The 19,387-nt window shown below is 38.0% G+C and overlaps 3 protein-coding genes across 3 annotated transcripts; 2 read left to right on the forward strand and 1 right to left on the reverse strand.

Annotated features, from left to right (window-relative positions):
* The first annotated feature begins 9,498 nt into the window (after positions 1-9,498).
* On the forward strand, positions 9,499-10,605 carry LOC141632764 (uncharacterized). The gene is made up of 3 exons (XM_074445278.1): positions 9,499-9,725; positions 9,844-9,886; positions 10,006-10,605. Exons 1-3 carry the CDS (start codon positions 9,499-9,501, stop codon positions 10,603-10,605), a joined length of 870 nt encoding a protein of 289 aa, XP_074301379.1.
* A 2,411-nt stretch (positions 10,606-13,016) lies between these two features.
* LOC141632765 (uncharacterized) lies at positions 13,017-16,154 on the forward strand. Its single transcript, XM_074445279.1, has 3 exons — positions 13,017-13,169; positions 13,254-13,365; positions 14,794-16,154. Exons 1-3 carry the CDS (start codon positions 13,017-13,019, stop codon positions 16,152-16,154), a joined length of 1,626 nt encoding a protein of 541 aa, XP_074301380.1.
* Positions 16,155-17,802: 1,648 nt separating this feature from the next.
* Positions 17,803-18,762, reverse strand: LOC141626980 (uncharacterized). Its single transcript, XM_074440520.1, has 2 exons — positions 18,200-18,762; positions 17,803-18,105 (listed from the first exon to the last, which is right to left on the reverse strand). Exons 1-2 carry the CDS (start codon positions 18,594-18,596, stop codon positions 17,963-17,965), a joined length of 540 nt encoding a protein of 179 aa, XP_074296621.1. The 5' UTR covers positions 18,597-18,762; the 3' UTR covers positions 17,803-17,962.
* Positions 18,763-19,387: the final 625 nt, after the last annotated feature.

The raw sequence follows: 19,387 nt of genomic DNA on the forward strand, positions 1-19,387 counted from the left end.
ATACTCCATATTTACATGTTTTAAACATATTATAAACAAATGATAACAAATGAATTAAGTAATGCGAAACGCTAGGTAAAATGTAAACGAACACAAACCGAACCGCATTTAAGCTTAACAACCAAAACCGATGTTTAACATGTGAATGAGACATAATCAAGGGGCTCCAATGATAAAAAGGTGTCAACACACCATACACAAGCATTAGAATCAAGGTTAATATGCATACCCAACAAGAAACGTAAAACCCAATTTATGACAACAAGTTTAGTACTCGACTATAACAAGGGTTAACTTCAAACGATTATAGCTTGAGTTATTGACATGAGAATGAGGTCAAACCAATTGGAAATGATATCTTATCCTCTTACGGTTCTAACGGTAGGTCATTTGCCCAAAACAAACAAGTAACGAAGGAGTTATGGCCATTTTACGAAAATTGGTCAAGCTGAAAGCCGCACTGCGGGCTGCTTCCCACGACACAAACAAGGCATGAACTTCATTCCCAATTCAATTTTATGGTAGATTCACAACCCCAAATTAATCATATAACCAAAGACTGTCGCAACTACAACATACCCACCATATCTCAACAATAAACACCCACAACATGTAGCAAAGATCGTCGCAAACTACAAGATACTTACAATAGCTAAACAACACCTCATTCCTCACAAACCAACTTTACCCAATTGATATTATTTGCAATAATTCATCTCAATAACATAAAAATACAATTAAAATATCATCTAACATTAATAATCCAACAAAATTCATCAATAACATCAAAGGTAATAACTTTCCTAGCTAAAGACTAAACTTTAACAATTAAAGCACATAACTTGATATAATACCGAGTAACCTATCACCGTTACCTTTTAGCTCTTCAAGGACACGATTCCGACTCAATACTACTCCGAAATACTAAAACTTCCACCTAGAGACAAGTTTAAGACAAAAAGGGTTATAAACCTCATCTCATAATAAGATGGATTTTCTAAAAGGTTCAAAAGATAAGATTTTTCTTACATAGAAAGAAGGAGGAGAAGGAGAGGATAAGATTGGTACAAAAATCATAAGATTTCGTTGAGAAACGAAGAAATGGCATCCGTCTTAAGGTTTGAGTTTTTGAAGGTTTAATGGTGGAAATCTCCTCTTTTACAAGGGAAAAAGATGAAGAGAGATGCTGAAAAATTAGAAAGGAAACCCTAACACAAGGGGGTTTTGTCAACTAAAAGATGGTCCATAGGTTTGTTTTGGCCCAATAATAAAGGCACTTGGTTTGTGACTCGATTTTGCACTAAAAGGACCCATATACGACTTTTAAGGGTTTTCATGGTTAAAATAAAGCAAAATTGATTTTTATGAAACTAAAACGCGATTTTGAAAGTATAAAACCAAATAAATAATGTGCCGAATAAAATTGAGTATTATTAAATTAGCGATTTTAATAAATTACCCATTAAGTTAAAATCGCGGGTGTTACAAAACGAGCCAAACGAGACAGGTTCGGGTCGAGACAATTCAGGTTTTCAAGTTGGTTTGAAATGGGTCGGGTTGGGTAACTAGTGGAGTTAGGGGGGTAGCATGGGCGAGGGCGGTCGGAAATTTCATTTCCAAAAATTTTCGATTTTACCTTAAACCATTACCCGTTCGCTCCATACTGAGATTTTTCGCCCTCGCTGGGGTTAATTTATGGCTCCGCTACTGGGTCGGGTTGTTTCAGCTTTGGGTCATTTTCGGATAGTTTATTATCACACTATTTAGGAACAGCAGCCAGTTCCAACAATAAACATTATAACGCCCGTTTTTTCCTCATTTTCAAAATTGAAATCAAATAATTAATCTATAGATAAAAAAACATTGTAAAGAAGGAGGGCACACACATAAAAAAATATTTGCCGAAAGATCGGTGTCGCTAATTGAAATAGAATGATTTTCAACTCTAAAATCAAATTCACATCAAGATAACGTAGCGATACGTAATATATATATATATATATATATATATATATATATATATATATATATAACATAATAAATCAAAAAAATTCGGTTAAACCAATATTATTTATTAGTAAGATTTGCACAAATAGTTACACAACACAAGTAAAGTACTATTTATCGTATCGGTAGTATAGTTTAGAAAAATAATATCATAGGCCATATCATATATCTCATATTAGTTTATCTTCGACTCTTCTACATAATAAAGACATGAAACAAGTAAAAAATAATGTAAATAGAAACAGAATATACTCCTTTTGATGGGATCTGTCAAAATAATCATATAGTATGAAAAAAGATAAATAGAAGTAAGACATATATAGGTTAATCATCATCTTTATCATCTTTTCACATATCCCATATTTTTTTTTGGTAGAATGTAAGCTTTTCATTAATAATAAAACACTATTACAACACTTAAACACTTATTAAATTTCAAAAGGCTACAAAGCTTAACAAATTAAACTGGAATACTTAAGCTAAGAAGCCACTCCCTATCCTTGTTAGGCATAAAATTCTGAAGTTTCTGTAGAATTCGCGCCTTTACTATAGATTGAATCTCCATAATCACTCTCCTTGGTGTAGCTAGTGTCAAAGAGAGCCTACACTCATTTCTTTGTTTCCAAATAGAGTACCAAGTAGCCATCAGAGCCAGTCTCACAACTTTCTTCTACATTTGTGTATAGTTCAGATTAGAACCAGTCAATCTCTTGCCCAGCCAGTGTTCTATTCCATCAATAATCTGCAATTTATGCACACAGCTACCAAAAAGATGATCGTGTGTTTCAACAGCTTGGGCACAATTCACACAGCTGCTACTATCACAAACCTGCAACTAGAACAGCTTATCCCAAGTCTGCAGTCCATGATGATTAACCATCCAACCAACTAACGAATGCTTAGGTATGTTCCAAGAACCCCAAACATCATTATACCACTGGACAAGGGGGTGTGGGCCTTGCAACCAGTGGTAACTAGACTGAATTGAGTAGCCCCTAGCATCTTAGTGCCAGTGACCACCCACAAAACCAGAGTTCAGTACATCCTTAACTTTACATATATTTCTCCAGTTCCAAGTGGAATCAGGAGGAGGTTGATAAGTTTGCCAGTCTGCTCCTTTTAGATAGACATGGTCAATCCAAAGGACCCATAATCTGTCATCTTTAGTATGTAACCAGTTAACTAGTTTACCAACAGTAGCTACATTCCACACCTCAGCACGTTTTATATTAAGTCCACCTTCCTTCTTCCTGCAACAAATTTTCTCCCAAGCAATCAGAGGAACCCTGTGATATTCAGACTCCCCACTCCAAAAGAAATTCCTGCAAATGGCTTCAATTCTTCTTATAACTCCTTTTGGGATAAGAAAGATACAAGCCCAATAATTATGGAGAGTATTCAACACAGAATTGATTAACACAAGCCTTCCAGCATAGCTTAACTTCCTTGCACCAATACCTCTGATCTTATGCACAATCTTATCCAGGAGTATATGACAATCAACTTTAGACAATCTTCCAGGTTGGATAGGCACCCCTAAATATTTAAAAGGTAATACCCCTTGCTGAAACCCTGAAACCTGAACCACATCCATTCTCACCACATCAGAGATCCCATTAAACACAACCTCTGATTTAGAGGCATTAACCTTCAAACCAGAAGTTGCAGAGAAGGTAGACAAGGCCCTCATTAGAAGCATAATGGACTTGATATCACCCTTACAGAACATAAGTAAATCGTCAGCAAAAAGAAGATGGGTGAGCTTTAGGCTCTTGCAAAGAGGATGATATCTAAAATACCATCTCCTAGTGGCATACTCCATAACCCTCGTCAGGTACTCCATACAAATACAGAAGATTAGAGGAGAAATAGGATCTCCTTGTCTCAATCCCCTTTTGCCATGAAAAAAAACAAAATGAGAACCATTTAAATTGAGGGTATAAGAAGGAGTAGTAATACAAAGCATAACCAACTTCCTAAAATGATCAGGGAAGTTAAGAGCTTGGAGCATTTGATCCACAAAGTGCCACTCAATAGAATCATAGGCCTTTTGTAAGTCAAGTTTGAACATACACCTAGGTGAGACCATTCCTCTATTATACAATCTTACCAGGTCTTGACAAATGAGTATATTTTCAAGAATACTCCTCCCTTTAACAAAAGCACCTTGATTCCTACTAATTATATCAGGTAATACCCTTGCTAGTCTATTACACATTATCTTAGAAATTGCCTTATAGATGACATTACAACATGAGATAGGTCTGAAATGCTTCACACTTATAGGTCTATCCAGTTTAGGAATTAAAGTGATAATAGTAGAGTTAACCTGAGTCAACAACCTCCCAGCATCAAAGAAATTAATAATAGCAGCACCAACCTCATCACCAATAATATCCCAAGAGTCCTTGTAAAATTGGCTTGAATAGCCATCAGGACCAGGAGATTTACCATTAGGAATACTGAAGATGCTTTGCTTAACTTCCTCCATAGTAACTGGCTGGGCTAATATGATCCAGTGTTCCTCAGTACAACAAGGTCCACTAGTAACAACATGTGGTTGTACAGCAAGAGTCTGAGTATGGGAACCCAACAAAGTCTGGTAATAGTCCAAGAAGGCTTCTTGGATATCAGCTCTCTCAGTACAAAGTCTCCCATCTTTATATTCAATTTGAAAAACCTTATTCATCATAATTCTTTTTTGAATAGCATGATGAAAGTAAGCAGTATTTAAATCCCCCTCAGTAGACCACTGGATTTTAGCTTTCTGAGATAAGAAACTATCTCTAGCCACAGTAAGCTCCTTAAGATCACTAGCTAAATCCAACTCCTGTTGAAGAAGATTCAAATCCCCAGGATTGTCAACCAGAGCTTGCTGGACATTAGTTAAAGCCAAACTTGCAATAGCAGTAGTGTTTTCTATATCAGAGAAGCAAGCACTGTTTAATTTCTTGAGAATAGGTTTGAGAGCTTTTAACTTCTTAATTACTCCAAACATTTTGGTACCAGGATATACTCTCCTCCATACACTAAGCACACTAGATTTGAATTCTGCAGCTTTGCCCCACATATTAAAATATTTAAAGCTTCTTTTTCCTCCTAAGTCTGCTCTCCTATGCACCACAGTACAAAGATAGTGATCAAACAGACCCTCAGGATGAAAATGTACAATATAATCACCATACATAGCCATCCATTCAAGATTCCCCATTGCCCTGTCCAATCTGCTATACACTCTATCAGAAGCAGCCTGCTTATTAGACCAAGTGTAGAGTGCCCATGTAGCTGAAATATCATCTATACAGCATAAAGAGACACATTCTTGAAACTGTTCCATTTCAATCTCAGTAGTATTTCCACCAAGTCTTTCAACAGGAGATAGAACAGTATTAAAATCACCAAGCCAGAGCCAAGGAACAGTACAATTAGTAGCCACTTGTTTAAGAAAATCCCACAGCTCCAGCCTTTCATGTAAATCATTAGAAGCATAAATCATCGTCAAATAAAACTTTCTACCATGAGTTTGAGACTGTACACACGTATGGATATACTGTGCATTATAAGCCAAGAACTGTATATCAAAACAATTAGATTTCCAAAAAAACCAGATTCTCCCCCCTTTATGCCACCTGCAGGTAGTGGTCACACTCCAACCATCACAAATAGAAGTAGATCTCTTTAGTAAACTACTAGGCTTTAGTTTAGTTTCTAGCAATCCAAATAGACCAACTCCATTGTTGTGCATAAACCACTTGACCACTTTCTACTTATTCAGGTAATTAAGACCCCTAACATTCTAGAATCTAATACTATGCATCAGGTATGGTTACTGGAGGGTCCTTACCACTCTCAGCCACCCCCCCCCCCCCCTCCAGGAGTAGCATTACTTACCAAAACATCAGCAAAGGTATATGGGCTAAATTTCCCAGACAATCTGATACCACCCAACCCCCCTTGCCTATTGATCCTCATAATCTGCTTAGCAGGTATATATTTGACAACAGGAGTCATTCTAACCTGACCCAAAGGAGGGAAAGCCTCAGGTGTAAAAAATAGTAGGGGGCTGAACAACAGGCTGAGCTCTCTGTAGTGGCCTCTAAGTGGCCTCCAAACTTGTTGTAGAATATGTTTTAGTTTAGGTACACTTCCTTGAACCTGCTTCTTCCCTTTTTTAGGACCAGGCTTCCTGCACTGTGTAGCAAGATGACCTATACCAGTACAACTAGTACAGGTAATAGGTTTCCACTCATAAGAAACAGAAACATTAACCACCTTGCCATGTTCATCTAGAAATTTAACCACATCAGGCAAACTCTGGTCCATTTTCAATTCTACCAAAACCCTCGCATAGCTTAACTAAACTTTATCAACAGTAGGTCCATCCAATTGAACAAAGTTCCCCACAAGACCAGCTATTTTAGGCAAACATCTCCCCCAGAATTTCAGCTGTATACCAGCAAGACGAATCCAAACAGGGACCACATCAACCTTACCCTTCTCTAATTCAGATGAAACTTCCCAGGGTTTAATAACTTTGGGTTTATTATCAAACAAATAATACCCAGATTTTAACAAAGCATCCCTACTACCCTGTTTATTAAACCTAATAAGAAAAATTCCATTATCCAAGAACGACATTCTGTCAACGCCAAATTCTCCCCAAACATCATAGACATAGTCCTCAATAAGCTTCCATGGCGGGTTAGCACCTAAAACATAACAAAAGACAGAGTTTTTCCAAAATTCTACCTCAGGTTGTATGTCCTCTAACGTAAACTGAAGCAGCTCCACCAACTCTTCCTCCTCTGCAATAGGCTCCGTGACCGGTTGATCTTTACCATTTCATCTAAGCACCCACCCATCCTGGGAATTGACCTCTTCTTCCTCAGACATGTTAAGAACAGGAATCTCATGCATCTCATGTAAAGATCACACCTTTGTGCCTTCTGCAGAAGTAGGACCCCTAAAGGTAGGAACTTTAGGTCCCAGCTGTGAAGAACCTGCTCTAGTACTACCCAGCAACACATTCTTAGCACCAGAAGCTGAAGATGTAGATGAATTTTTTTGTAAAGGCGAAAAACGGTTATGGTTATTGTGTTTAACGGCTGTCATTATTTTATGTTTCCTGAATTTTAGAGCTTTTCCCTCTCTAGTTTATCTCTCATCATTCTGAAACCAAGTCGCCCTTAGTGCATAATCACATACCCCATATTAATATGCTATAATTATTATTTTATTACCCTGCAAAAACCAAAGAGGTCTTTACCTCACGTTTTTGCCTTTTTATTATTGTGAATTGATTTCTTTCATTAGGTTTCGATTCAAATAGGGCCATCATGACCACTTGCACGGATTTTTCTCTCCCCGTTTATGGATAAATGTTTTCTTAATTACGTTTTTTTATATGTTGACATGCGTTTATGTGTTCAAACTATAAAAGCCAATTGGATTTTTTTATTCGGTTTGATCAATTAGAAAAGCATCTTAAAAATATTATCAAACGACATTTTTAAGGAAATTATAACATAAACAGTTTTAAGTTTGCACTACCTTTTCATAAATATTCCAAGTTTTAACAACCCACGCGATTGCACAGGACATAAGGTCAACTTAAATGGCAAGTAATAATAAGGGGTCTCTAAATGCTCTCGGGCAATCCAACCAATACACACCAAAAGAGCAGACGGCTACATTCATTTTGTGCCATGGGGAATCAGGAGGGACGTAATAGATTGGATTAATAGGTGTTTGAGGTCAGGTTTTGAGTGTTGGCAATAGACCAAGAAGAGCGAGTCCAAGGGGTTTAACACTGAGTTGACCAAAACCACCAAAAGATTAAGGAGAAAAGATCAGAGTAATAAATCGTAATAGAAAAATCTAAATGGAGAGAGAAAGCTCTTTCTTCACTCTAGATTTTTTAGGTTTTGATTGCACAATGGCAAGAAAAATCTCAAAAAAATCACAAAAAATTCAATCAAAAAGTAAAATTCGTCCTAAAGCTAAACTTAGACTGTCTTTTTCTAATTGTTCTGATCATAACCTTGATATGGGTGTTCCGGAATCATCTCAAGGATGTCTGGGTATCCCGCAATCAGTTGATTCACACAAAACAAAGAGATGAGTGATATTGTTGGTATTCCAGTCTTGGATTTGGATACAGTGGTCGAAGAAGCGGCTGTTTCTGAACCTGATGTGGAAGAAGCTGTAGAATCTAGGGATTGGACTCTCATGAAAGGTAAACACTCTTCTCCCTCTAAGGATACTGAGCCTGATCCTAGTCCTGTGAAGGAATTGTTGTAATTCACTGTCGAGGATGTAACCTCAAAGGTAGCTTATTGGGAGACCGTCGCTGTTTGTTATGTTTTGGGTAGCAACCCTCCCTGGGAATTGTTGTCGGGATTTGTCCAGAAACTGTGGGGAGTATATAAATTTGATAAGATTTCATTTCTCCCTAATGGGATTTTTCTGGTCAGATTCCCTACTAAGGAAGGTCAAAGTCTAGTCCTTCAACAAGGTTTTCTGATGTTTGAGAATAAGCCAGTGGTTGTGAAACCTTGGACTGAAACCTGTAGTTTAATGAAGGGGAGAGTCAAAGCTGTTCCTATTTGGCTCAGACTTTGTGGTCTACCTTTTAAGTTTTGGAGTAAGGTTTGTCTTGAGAAATTGGCTGGTCTTCTGGGTAAGTTTGTCAGAAGGGATGCAACAATAGAAGATAAGACACAATTAGGGTATGCTCGATTATTGGTGGAGGTGAAATAGGCCAAGATTTTCCTGATAAACTTTATTTTAAGGATGAGAAGGGAGCTGAAGTTAGCATTTTGGTTGAATATGAATGGAAACCTACTGTGTGTGGTAGCTACAGGGGTATTGGTCATACTACAGAGATGTGTAAGAAGAAATCAGTGCCTGTTCCAGTTCCAAAAACTGCTGCACCAGGCCCTAAACCTCCAGTTAAGGTTTGGAGACCAGTGCAGAAACCTGGAGTCATGCCTGGCCCTGTAGCTCCACCTGATCCACCTTTTGCAGGGGTTACCTATCATGATTCTTTTCATGTCATCTCTCTTGTACCAGTTATTCAACAAGTTATAAGACAGGAACATAATGCCTCAAGGACTGATGTTTCTTCTACTAAGTCTTATGCAGAAGCTTTGAGTCTAACAAAATCAATACAATTGAATGGGAGTCTGGTGGATTTACCCGAGGTATCCAGTAATGGATAGTCTAGGTAGTTGGAAGGTAAGGAGAATAAATGGGATTAATAAACAATTAGATGTCAAGAAATTCTTGCATCAAAATAATATTGGTCTCTATGGCTTAGTAGAAACTAAGGTTAAACTACAAGACTTTGATAGTATTCGGAATAATTTAGGATCTCATTGGGAAGGGATTAATAATAATTTATACCTTCATGGAGGTAGAGTATGGATTATCTGGATTCCTCAATTGTTTACTGTTACAACTCTTCATATGAATTCTCAAATTATAACTACTATGGTTACTGAGAAAGCTACTAGTGATGAGTTTTTCTTCTTTGTAGTTTATGGTTTCAATGAGGATAGTGAGAGATCTGATCTGTGGGCTCACATGAAATTTATCAAGGACAATTATCATAAACCTTGGGGGGTCTATGGTGACTTTAATAATGTTCTCCACTATAATGAAAGAATTGGTAGGGAGGTCACTTGGTCTGAAATTGCTGAATTTAGAGCTTGTGTTCAGTATTGTGGACTCACTGATATTAAGGCTCAAGGAGCTTTTTATACTTGAAACAACAAGAATGAGCCTCAGTCTAGGGCTTTTTCAAGTATTGATAGATTCCTTATTAATTCATATTAGATGGACTTGTACCCTAATTCTTTTCCTCATTTCTTACCTGAAGGTTTGTTTGATCACAATCCTTGTGTTTGATTTAGAAGACAGGTGAGGATTAGACCTAAGGGGCAATTCAGATATCATAATATGTGGAACTTAGATGATGATTTTCATTCTGGAGTGTAGCAGGCCTGGACTTGTCCTGTCAGAGGGACTTTCATGTATCAACTTGTTCTTAAACTTAGGAACCTTAAGCAAAACTTGAGAGAGTTGAATAGAAGCAAATTCTCAGATGTTGATAAATCTGTGGGAGTTTCTAAGGCTCTGTGGGAAAGTCTTCAAATCCAGTTGAATGCTAATCCTACAGATGAGAGTATCAGTTTTGCTGAAAAGGAAGCTCCTGACTCCTATAGGCATTTGAGCAAAATCCAGCATAGTTTTTTGAGTCAGAAGGCTAAGGTTGATTGGTTAAGTAATGGTGATGACAATACAAGATTTTTTCATAACCACATTAGATCAAGGCAAATCCATAATAGAGTTATGTGCATTAAAGGGGATGATGGAATTCTTTATCATAATCCTAAGGACATTGAAGTTGCCTTCTTAAATTATAATAAGTCCTTACTGGGTACTTGTCATTCAAATGTTGATGTCCATGTGCCTACTGTTAGAGCAGAAAATCTGGTGACTTTGGCCCATAATAATCTTCTACTTGTAGATGTGACTGATGAGGAGATTAAAGGATGCTTATTCTCTATTGCAGGTGTTTTAGCAGGATTTTCCTGAACGGATCCGGCCTGATTAGGAAGTAATTCGGGTATCTAGTTCTATATATTTGGTAAAGATTAAGAGATAAGAAAAAGACTTAAGTATAGAGAATATTGTTTATATTGTATGGAAGAACTGAGTACAGATTAGTATATATGATCGGATATTTTTAGAGTAATGACAGATAGAAAAAGTGTAGAAAATTTAAAGAGTCCTCAATTGATCCTCATTGTCTATTTACAAAAGCTATATATAGTTCTCATTGCTATTCTCAACGTTACAATGATCAACGTTACAATGATCAACCACCTCCCCAAATGTAGGAGTTGTTGCCGGATTAATAGGGTATGTTCCCTATTAATCCGCTTGACTTATTCTTCTTTTAACGAATCTTCAGCCCTTTCTCTCCTTTCCGTCTTGATTCATAGATGATAGGATCTTTTGGTTGGACTTGGTCTTCCTTAAGTATAGGACACGATTATTTATATCCAACAATTGCATTTCTTGTTTATCCTTCTCAATCCAGCATGTTTTAATGATCTGCCAGGTTATTCTGTACTTACCATCAGGCTTCTCTTCCAGGATTTGGTAGCCTTCTTACTATAATATTGTTTAATCGTTGAACAGTAGTTAGACTTGTCCGGTCTCAGGTTACTTCAATCGGACTAATAAGGTCGGGCCAGGTTGGAGTCAGACCAGGCTAAACTGGGCCTAACAATTGCCCCTTGACATTTTATCCATGCTGGATCTGGCCAGGGGTGAGATGTCATATTTACCGGGTTAAACAATAAGAAGAATCATATTTATTCAGTGACTCTTAGACTCCTAGTTACCGTTGAACACTGCAACGGCTAAGTGATGTCATGGTGACAGTTTTGCAATTTCTAGGGTTTCCATACCGTTATACATCTTCTATAAATACGGTATTTGGGGCGAGATTATTCTTCACCAAATTTCCTCCACTTTCTTTGCTAAATTTTCTTCTGAAATTCTCCCCTATTTCCCAGGAGTCTTGTTCTGCTAGTTTATACTTTTTCGATTATTTAACTTCATCACAATAAATCAAACAATAAAAGATATGGGAGCCAAAAAACGTCCCGTATCCCGAAAAAACCGCTTTGCATCTCGATTCTTTGCTGCCGAGCTGAACCCACAGATGGCCAGGAGGAAGAGGTGATGGAAATTGATCCTCCTGCTCGTGCTGTGGCTTTTAAGTACCAGGATTCTGTATTCACTGCCCTTCAATCTTTGGATCCTTACTTTCCTGAAGAGAACTTATTGAAAACAAATTATGACAAGATATTAAGGGAGAAGAAAATAATTCCTGAGTCGACTGAGGTATGGATCCCTGAATCTTGTCAGTCAGAGCTAACTGGGTGTCACCTGGTTGGTTTTGTATTTTTGAATGGGCGTTCAAAGCAGGCTGTAAGTTACCTTTTACCCCTTTAATGATTGATACCATTCGTGCAATGGAAGTATCACCTTTTCAGATTATGCCAATGGTTTGGAAACTTATCCATTCTGTTGAAAATTTGTGTGCTAAGCACAATCTCACAATTACCCTTAACGATATCAAGGCAATTTATCATATGAAAAATCCAGTTAATGGTCGTTTTAATTTGAGAATCAAGTCGAAAATGTCTCCATTAATTACTAACCTGGACTCTGGAGACGATAAAAGTTGGGCAAATACTTTCCTGTTTATCCGGACTGAGACTCTGGGATCAGGCTTTGATTATCTGAGATATCCTCCCTTGGAGAGTGGTAGGTTCCCTGTACTCTTATTTTGCAATATATATTACATGAAATTAATAGATTTTGATTTTCACCTGTGTAATTTTGACGGTTTTTGCAGCTCCTGATTGGAGCTTTGATCCTCTTGACGAGGAAGCTGTTTCCAGGATAGAGGCTTTCCTTGCTATTCCTGAGGAAGAGAGGACCTGGCCAGCTAGTTTGGGCAGGGAATTATTGCCCCGGTATATGAAGACCAAGCTGACTGGGGTCAAAGTACCCAAAGGCAAGCCTAGCTCTACTGCTCTTTCCTGTACGTCTTCTATATGTCTTTATGTTTAACTGTTATCTTCTTGTCATTTCTCATCTAATACTTACGTATATTCTTTATGTATTCAGTATTTAGGTCTTCTGCTAGGTTGGCCAGCTTTTCTGCAAAGGATTTGAAGGCTGGGGTGGCTAGGATTGCTGAACAGTCCAAGAGCCAGGAGGCTAGTGGGAGTGACAAAACGCTTGATATTCTGGTTTCTGATGTCCAGCCTTCTCAAGATCCACCCAGGCTAGTGTCACCAGAGGTCGTCCAGGCTCCAAAAAGGAAGAGGGAAGATGTTATCCTTGAAGAGGAGGAGGGAGAGAAAGAGCCTATCCAGGCTCAGCCAATCAGGAGTATAAGGCAAGTGCCTGCTAGGATTGATGACATGGATGATGCCCGGGCACAGATAAATGAGTTTTCTGCAAAAATGAACGGCCAGCTCTTGTCTGCAAGTACTCTTGAGTCGTCTACCAGAGTGGTTTCTATTCTGACTTCTCTTGTAACAAAGGCTGCTGAGCTTGCTTCCCAGGCTAAGGAGGTTAGTTGTAAAGGGATATTTTTAATTGTTCATGTGCTTTTTGTTTTGCCTTGTACTTGGCTGATTGATTTTATATATATGTAGGGATTGGATGCCGGGTTGGCTACTGCTTCTCAGCTCAGGGATGTCCAGGCCAAGGTTACTAGTTTGGAGGAAAAACTGGATAACCTTAACCGTGACCTGCATACATCCAGGAGTAATGAGGTAGTACTTCAATCCCAGCTGGGGACAGCTAGAGAGGCAACTAGGGCTGCTATAGTTTGTGAGGTGGCCGCAAAAAATGCTGAGAATGTTGTCAGGCAAGAGTTGGAGGCTGAGAAGCAGGCAATGCAAGATCGATTGAGAAAAAATGAGGAGCTTGCTGCTTTGAAAAGGAATTAGTGAAGGCGCGGGCTGGTGATCTTTTCGCACTTCTTCAGAAAGGCCGGGTTGATGCTATGAGGGATCCGGAATCTGACCGGGCTAATTGGGATCCGGACCGGGATGGGACAGCATTGGACGCTCAGTATCCTGATTTGGCCAATATGGGTCAAGAAGAAGAAGTGGATTCTCCTCCTTCCAAGGCAAAATCTGACGACCAGGAAATGGTGGATGGTTGTGAGTCGGTTACTGGCTCAAAAATAACTTAGATTTTTCTTTTAGCTTTTGGTCTATCCAGGGGGAATGTCCCTGGAATGAATATTTAGGGATTTTTTGGCCCATCCAGGGTGGATGTCCCTGGAATGGATGATTATTAGGTGTGTGGTAGGGCCGACTATTTTGGATGAATAAATATTTGGTCTTTGTTTGTTTCTTTTTGTGTTTTGACAAGTTATTTTTGTAATGTCGGATGTGCGCTGGATCTGACTGGATTGGGCCAGTTTTTGTGCTGGATCTGGCCAGTTTAATATTTTTTTGTTTGTTATGGGTGGGGTTGTTGCCTGTCTGGAGGGCTTACGTCCCCTGCCTGTCTGGAGGGCTTATGACCCATTTATGTTATACAAGTCAGGAAGGAGTTTTCCAGATTTGTATGTTAAGTGGAGCTCAGTATTTAAAGGCCTGTTTTGCAACTGAAATTTGGATATCAATTGGATATTTGGTGGGGGTGGCCCCCAATCTTTAGGATTTGTTTTAGATAAAATGCAATATGTAAAACAAGTATTGAAGATTCTACTTGGTAAAAGTGCATATGAGAACATGGATATGTTTTTGGGCACATAATTTGAAGAAATCATATACGGCATTTATTCATATAATGGCAAGTACTTCCTCCATTTTTATTTGATCTACCCATTTGCTTTTGGCTCAACAACCAAGGAAAGACAATTAGTTGCATTATTTGTGTTTAATTAGAAAATAAAGTGGCTGTGTTTAAGAAGTGGGGTCAAGCTTAATCTTCCCACCAATTTCAATGTTACCTGTTGATGAAAAAAAAGGGGGAAAACAAGTTGGAGGGAAATTGGGTGGGAAAAGATATTTTCATGAAATTTTGAATCTCCCACCAAAAAACATCAAGTCAGAGACATTAGAGTACATAAACTGCAGCAAATGTCCTGATTAGTTCAGCTTACATTTCCAACTAAAACAACAAAAAATTACACTTCAACTTTCAATAATTACAATTACTTCTTCACTAAAATTACAGTTTCAGCTATTTTCATCATGAAAAAACCTAATCTAACAAATGATGAGAGGCATAGGGTGGCATGCTTGCTGCTTGAGAGCTGCAAAAACGGGAAACCTGCACATGGGAAGATGAATGAAGTGGCAAGCATGTTCAATGTCACAAGGAAATCCATTTTCAGTATATGGACAGCAGCAAAACAACAGAGGATACATGAAGTTCCTATTAATGTGAGGAGTAAGATCAAGGGAAAGAAGGGGAAAGAAAGGATACCTTGTCCATTAGAGGCCATAAGGGCACTTGATGTGTCAAAGAGAACAACACTGAAAAGGTTGGGCAAGGCTATAGGGCATGCACCATCTACCTGCCATAGATGGGTAAAACAAGGACTTATTAAGTCTCACACAAGTTCAATACATCCAGCTTTAAGTGAAGACCACAAACACCTAAGGTTACATTTTGTAATGGGAAAATTAGTCTTTGATAGGCTATTGAGGTGTGTAATGTTCAAGGATATGGGTTTAATCATTCACATTGATGAAAAATGGTTTTATATGACCAATCCAAAGTGTAGATACTACATTGGCAGCAATGAAGCTCTTCCTTATAGAAGTTGTAAAAGCAAGAGATACATAACAAAAATCATGTTCTTAGCAGCAGTTTCAAGGCCAACATACAAAGAAAATGGAGAAGTTTTGTTTGATGGAAAGGTTGGTATATGGCCATTTACTTACCAAGAACCAGCAAAAAGAAAAAGTAAGAATAGAGTAGCTGGTACAATAGTCACAAAACCAGTTGAATCTATCACAAAGGCAGTCACAAAAGAAGCATTGATCAACTTAGTGATACCAACCATTAAAGAAAAATGGCCAGCATCTGCATCAAAGAATATAACTATTCAACAGGATAATGCTAAGCCTCATATAAGTGGTAAAGACAAAGATTTCATTGAGGCAGCCAATTCAGATGGATTTAACATCAAGTTAACACAACAACCAGCAAACTCACCTGACTTGAACATTTTAGATCTAGGTTTCTTTAGATCAATTCAGTCTATTCAAGATGAAAACCCAGCAAAGACAGTTGAACAGTTGGTGCAAAATGTAACTGAAGCATATGAAGCAGAGACAGCTGAAACAATAGACAATGTTTTTCTAAGTTTACAAGCTTGTATGGTGGAAATTATGCAAAAGAGAGGCCACAATAACTACCCACTACCACATCTTGCAAAGGCTGCACAAAGAAGGCAAGGAACACTACCAAGAGACTTAACAGTTAATGAAGATTTGGTCAAGGAATGCATTCAGTTTTTAATAACTTGTGGACTGATGAGTGATTTAGATCAATTAATGTTAGATCTAGGCATCCAAGTCCCCTTTTGAACAACCATGGTTGTTGGTTGTTTGAATGAGAAACTGTCATGAAAACTGTTTTAGGCATGACAGTTTATCAATCAAACATCAGTATCTACATGTTTTTAATTAATGTTAGATCTAGGCATCCAAGTCCTCTTTTGAACAACCATGGTTGGTTGTTGTTTGAATGAGAAACTGTTTTCAAAACTGTTTTAGGCATGACAGTTTATCATTCAAACATCAGTATGTACATGTTTTTAATTAATGTTACTGAACTTTGTAAGACTCCATTTTGGTGACATATGAACTATGTAAGCAATTCAGTTTGTAATGGCAAGTTAATGACATTTTAAGTTCAGTGATTAATTCCTTGTTACTCTCAGCAAGCACATTTTCGTCATTGAGTAACTGACCACACATAAGTGCCTCATCAAGAAGAAACAAGACATGGAACCTCAAGAATTAAAAAAAACAGAGTAACTCAACATGTATTGCCTCTTGGTGGCAGCAAATATGGGTCAACCTAATAATAAGGGTAACTCAACATGGCTACATCTAATGGTGACATTAGTAGCAACAAACATGGAGCCCTTACTTTAGGGTCATATGATGAGTGAAGGAGTAACAAACATTTACCTCTCAGTCTAGTATTGACCTTCACTGAGGTATGGGTACATCATATGGAAATGGAGGAAGTAATGTTACCAACAGTCCAATTACCAACACCTCAGAACAAACATCAGAACAAACCAGCAGAAATCATCAAAACAAACCCATCAGAACACCCACCAACACCCACAGAAGGTATCCAAGACCTAAAAAAAACAGCTAAGCCATGTTACCAACAGTCCAATTACCAACACCTCAGAACAAACATCAGAACAAACCAGCAGAAATCATCAAAACAAACCCATCGTAACACCCACCAACACCCACAGAAGGTATCCAAGCCCTAAAAAAAACAGCTAAGCCATGTTACCAACAGTCCAATTACCAACACCTCAGAACAAACATCAGAACAAACCAGCAGAAATCATCAAAACAAACCCATCAGAACACCCACCAACACCCACAGAAGGTATCCAAGCCCTAAAAAAAACAGCTAAGCCATGTTACCAACAGTCCAATTACCAACACCTCAGAACAAACATCAGAACAAACCAAATAACTCATCAAAACAAACCCATCAGAACACCCACCAACACCCACAGAAGGTATCCAAGCCCTAAAAAAAACAGCTAAGCCATGTTACCAACAGTCCAATTACCAACACCTCAGAACAAACATCAGAACAAACCAGCAGAAATCATCAAAACAAACCCATCAGAACACCCACCAACACCCACAGAAGGTATCCAAGCCCTAAAAAAAACAGCTAAGCCATGTTACCAACAGTCCAATTACCAACACCTCAGAACCAACATCAAAACAAACCCACTAGAAAAGTCCAATTACCAACACCTCAGAAGAACAAACATCAGAAAACCATATCTGAACAAAGTATCAGAACAAACATCAGAAACAAATCATCAAATCTAACCATCAAACTAACCCATCAGAGCACCCCAAACACCCACAGAAGGTATCCAAACCTAAAGAAAACAACTAAGCCACTAGAACAGTCCAATTACCATCACCTCAGAACAAACATCAGAAAACCCTATCAGAACAAAGTATCAGAACAAACATACCAACCAAATCATCAAATCTAACCATCAAACTAACCCATCAGAACACCATATCAGAACAAACTCATCAACAAAGAAAACAAAACAACTAAAAAAACGCGTTTATAAAGAATAAAAGTAGAAGTAGTAGAAATGAACCTCCCTTTTTTAGCAATTTTTCCCCTTTTCTAAGTACTTGTCACAAAATATCTTGAATTTCTTTGATTTTGGCGACAAATCCACGGAATTTAAACTTCCCCCAGAAACTTCCTTCTTCTCATTCACATTGTTTCGATTAATATAAGCCATAGCTGCAAAGATAAACAAAAAAAAGCATTAAACACCATGATTTAGCTGCAAATATAAACAAAAAAAATAAATAAACCGTCAAAAGCAAAGATTTACATGCAGTTTCATCCTTTTTACGCTTCTTCTGTAAAAACTTATCGCAGAACTTATGGAATCTCATAGATGTAGGTGAATAAGAACCAGATCTTTCCATTTCCAGAAAAAGCGAGTTTCGATCAACACATGCAGTACCATCATCAACAATCTTACCAGGTTTCTCATCAAAATATGGGACATCCTCAATCAATGAATCAGGAACAAAAGTATTTTCATTCGCGTTATACGCGGATGTAACCTCTGTGTCATCTTCAACATCGGAATTAAGTAGGGAACCATAACCCGAGTATGTATCAGGGGCAACATGACCAATTCCTGGTAAATATAAACAATGATTTAGAGATTCATGGTAGGAAGTCTGAGATTTGGGAACTTTTTTGTGCTTTTTTGAAGACATATAAGCAGGAAGAGGAATAGATCTAGGGTTTTTTTGGGAATATTTGGAAGAGATATGAAGAAGGAGGAGATCTAGAGAGAGGTAGAGAGGACGAGATCTAGAGAAAGGTAGAGACGAAGAGGAATGAGCAACGGCGGAATGAAAATGGGGGGTTGAGAGGAGTAGATCTAGGGTTTTTGGGAAAATTCTAGAGAGGATTTATGAGAGGGAGAAGACAGTTGGAAAATTGAATGTGTTAGGGGGGGGGGTATATCAATATTCCGTGGGAAATGATAAAAAGGGAGGGAGTAATTAGGTGGAAATTAGGTAAGTTAATAGAGATTAGGTGGAAATTAGATGGGTTAAGTGATGGCATATTTTGTAAATATGCATTGTTAATAAGGATTGTTTGGTCATTTGCTATACCCAAAAATAGAAATAAAGCAAATGGGTAGATCATAGTGGGTTGGCCCAATATGGAAAATGGGTAGATCTTATGGAAATGGAGGAAGTATCATACATGTAGTTTCATATCAAGCCAGGCAAGAAATGTTTAAGGTGAAAAATTATACCTGGATTGAGAGATATATTTTATATGTGAAATAGTTTTAAATGTGTAATATTCCAAGCTCTTGGGATCATTTCGCCGTCCAGGGTTTGTAGTCTATAAGCTCTTTGGCCGACTATTGAGTCAATCAGGTAGGGACCTTCCCAGGTTGGGGCCAATTTGCCAGCATTCTTTTCTTTTGTGTTTTGGAAGACTTTCCTGAGGACAAGGTCTCCTACCCTGAATACCCTGGCTTTGACAGTCT

This window comes from Silene latifolia, chromosome Y (genome assembly GCF_048544455.1).
Source record: "Silene latifolia isolate original U9 population chromosome Y, ASM4854445v1, whole genome shotgun sequence".
Taxonomy (NCBI): Eukaryota; Viridiplantae; Streptophyta; class Magnoliopsida; order Caryophyllales; family Caryophyllaceae; genus Silene; species Silene latifolia.

Bases quoted from the DNA above. Each gene is read 5' to 3' on its own strand.
- LOC141632765 (XM_074445279.1), top strand. From the start codon at position 13,017: ATGGATGATGCCCGGGCACAGATAAATGAGTTTTCTGCAAAAATGAAC. The intron at 13,170-13,253 runs GTTAGTTGTAAA...ATATATATGTAG, and splicing joins TTGCTTCCCAGGCTAAGGAG to GGATTGGATGCCGGGTTGGC. The intron at 13,366-14,793 runs GTAATGAGGTAG...CTAAAATTACAG, and splicing joins TGACCTGCATACATCCAGGA to TTTCAGCTATTTTCATCATG.
- LOC141632764 (XM_074445278.1), top strand. From the start codon at position 9,499: ATGGTTACTGAGAAAGCTACTAGTGATGAGTTTTTCTTCTTTGTAGTT. The intron at 9,726-9,843 runs GTATTGTGGACT...AATTCATATTAG, and splicing joins GAATTTAGAGCTTGTGTTCA to ATGGACTTGTACCCTAATTC. The intron at 9,887-10,005 runs GTTTGTTTGATC...TCTGGAGTGTAG, and splicing joins TCCTCATTTCTTACCTGAAG to CAGGCCTGGACTTGTCCTGT.
- LOC141626980 (XM_074440520.1), bottom strand. From the start codon at position 18,596: ATGTCTTCAAAAAAGCACAAAAAAGTTCCCAAATCTCAGACTTCCTAC. The intron at 18,106-18,199 runs GTAAATCTTTGC...TTATCTTTGCAG, and splicing joins TAAAAAGGATGAAACTGCAT to CTATGGCTTATATTAATCGA.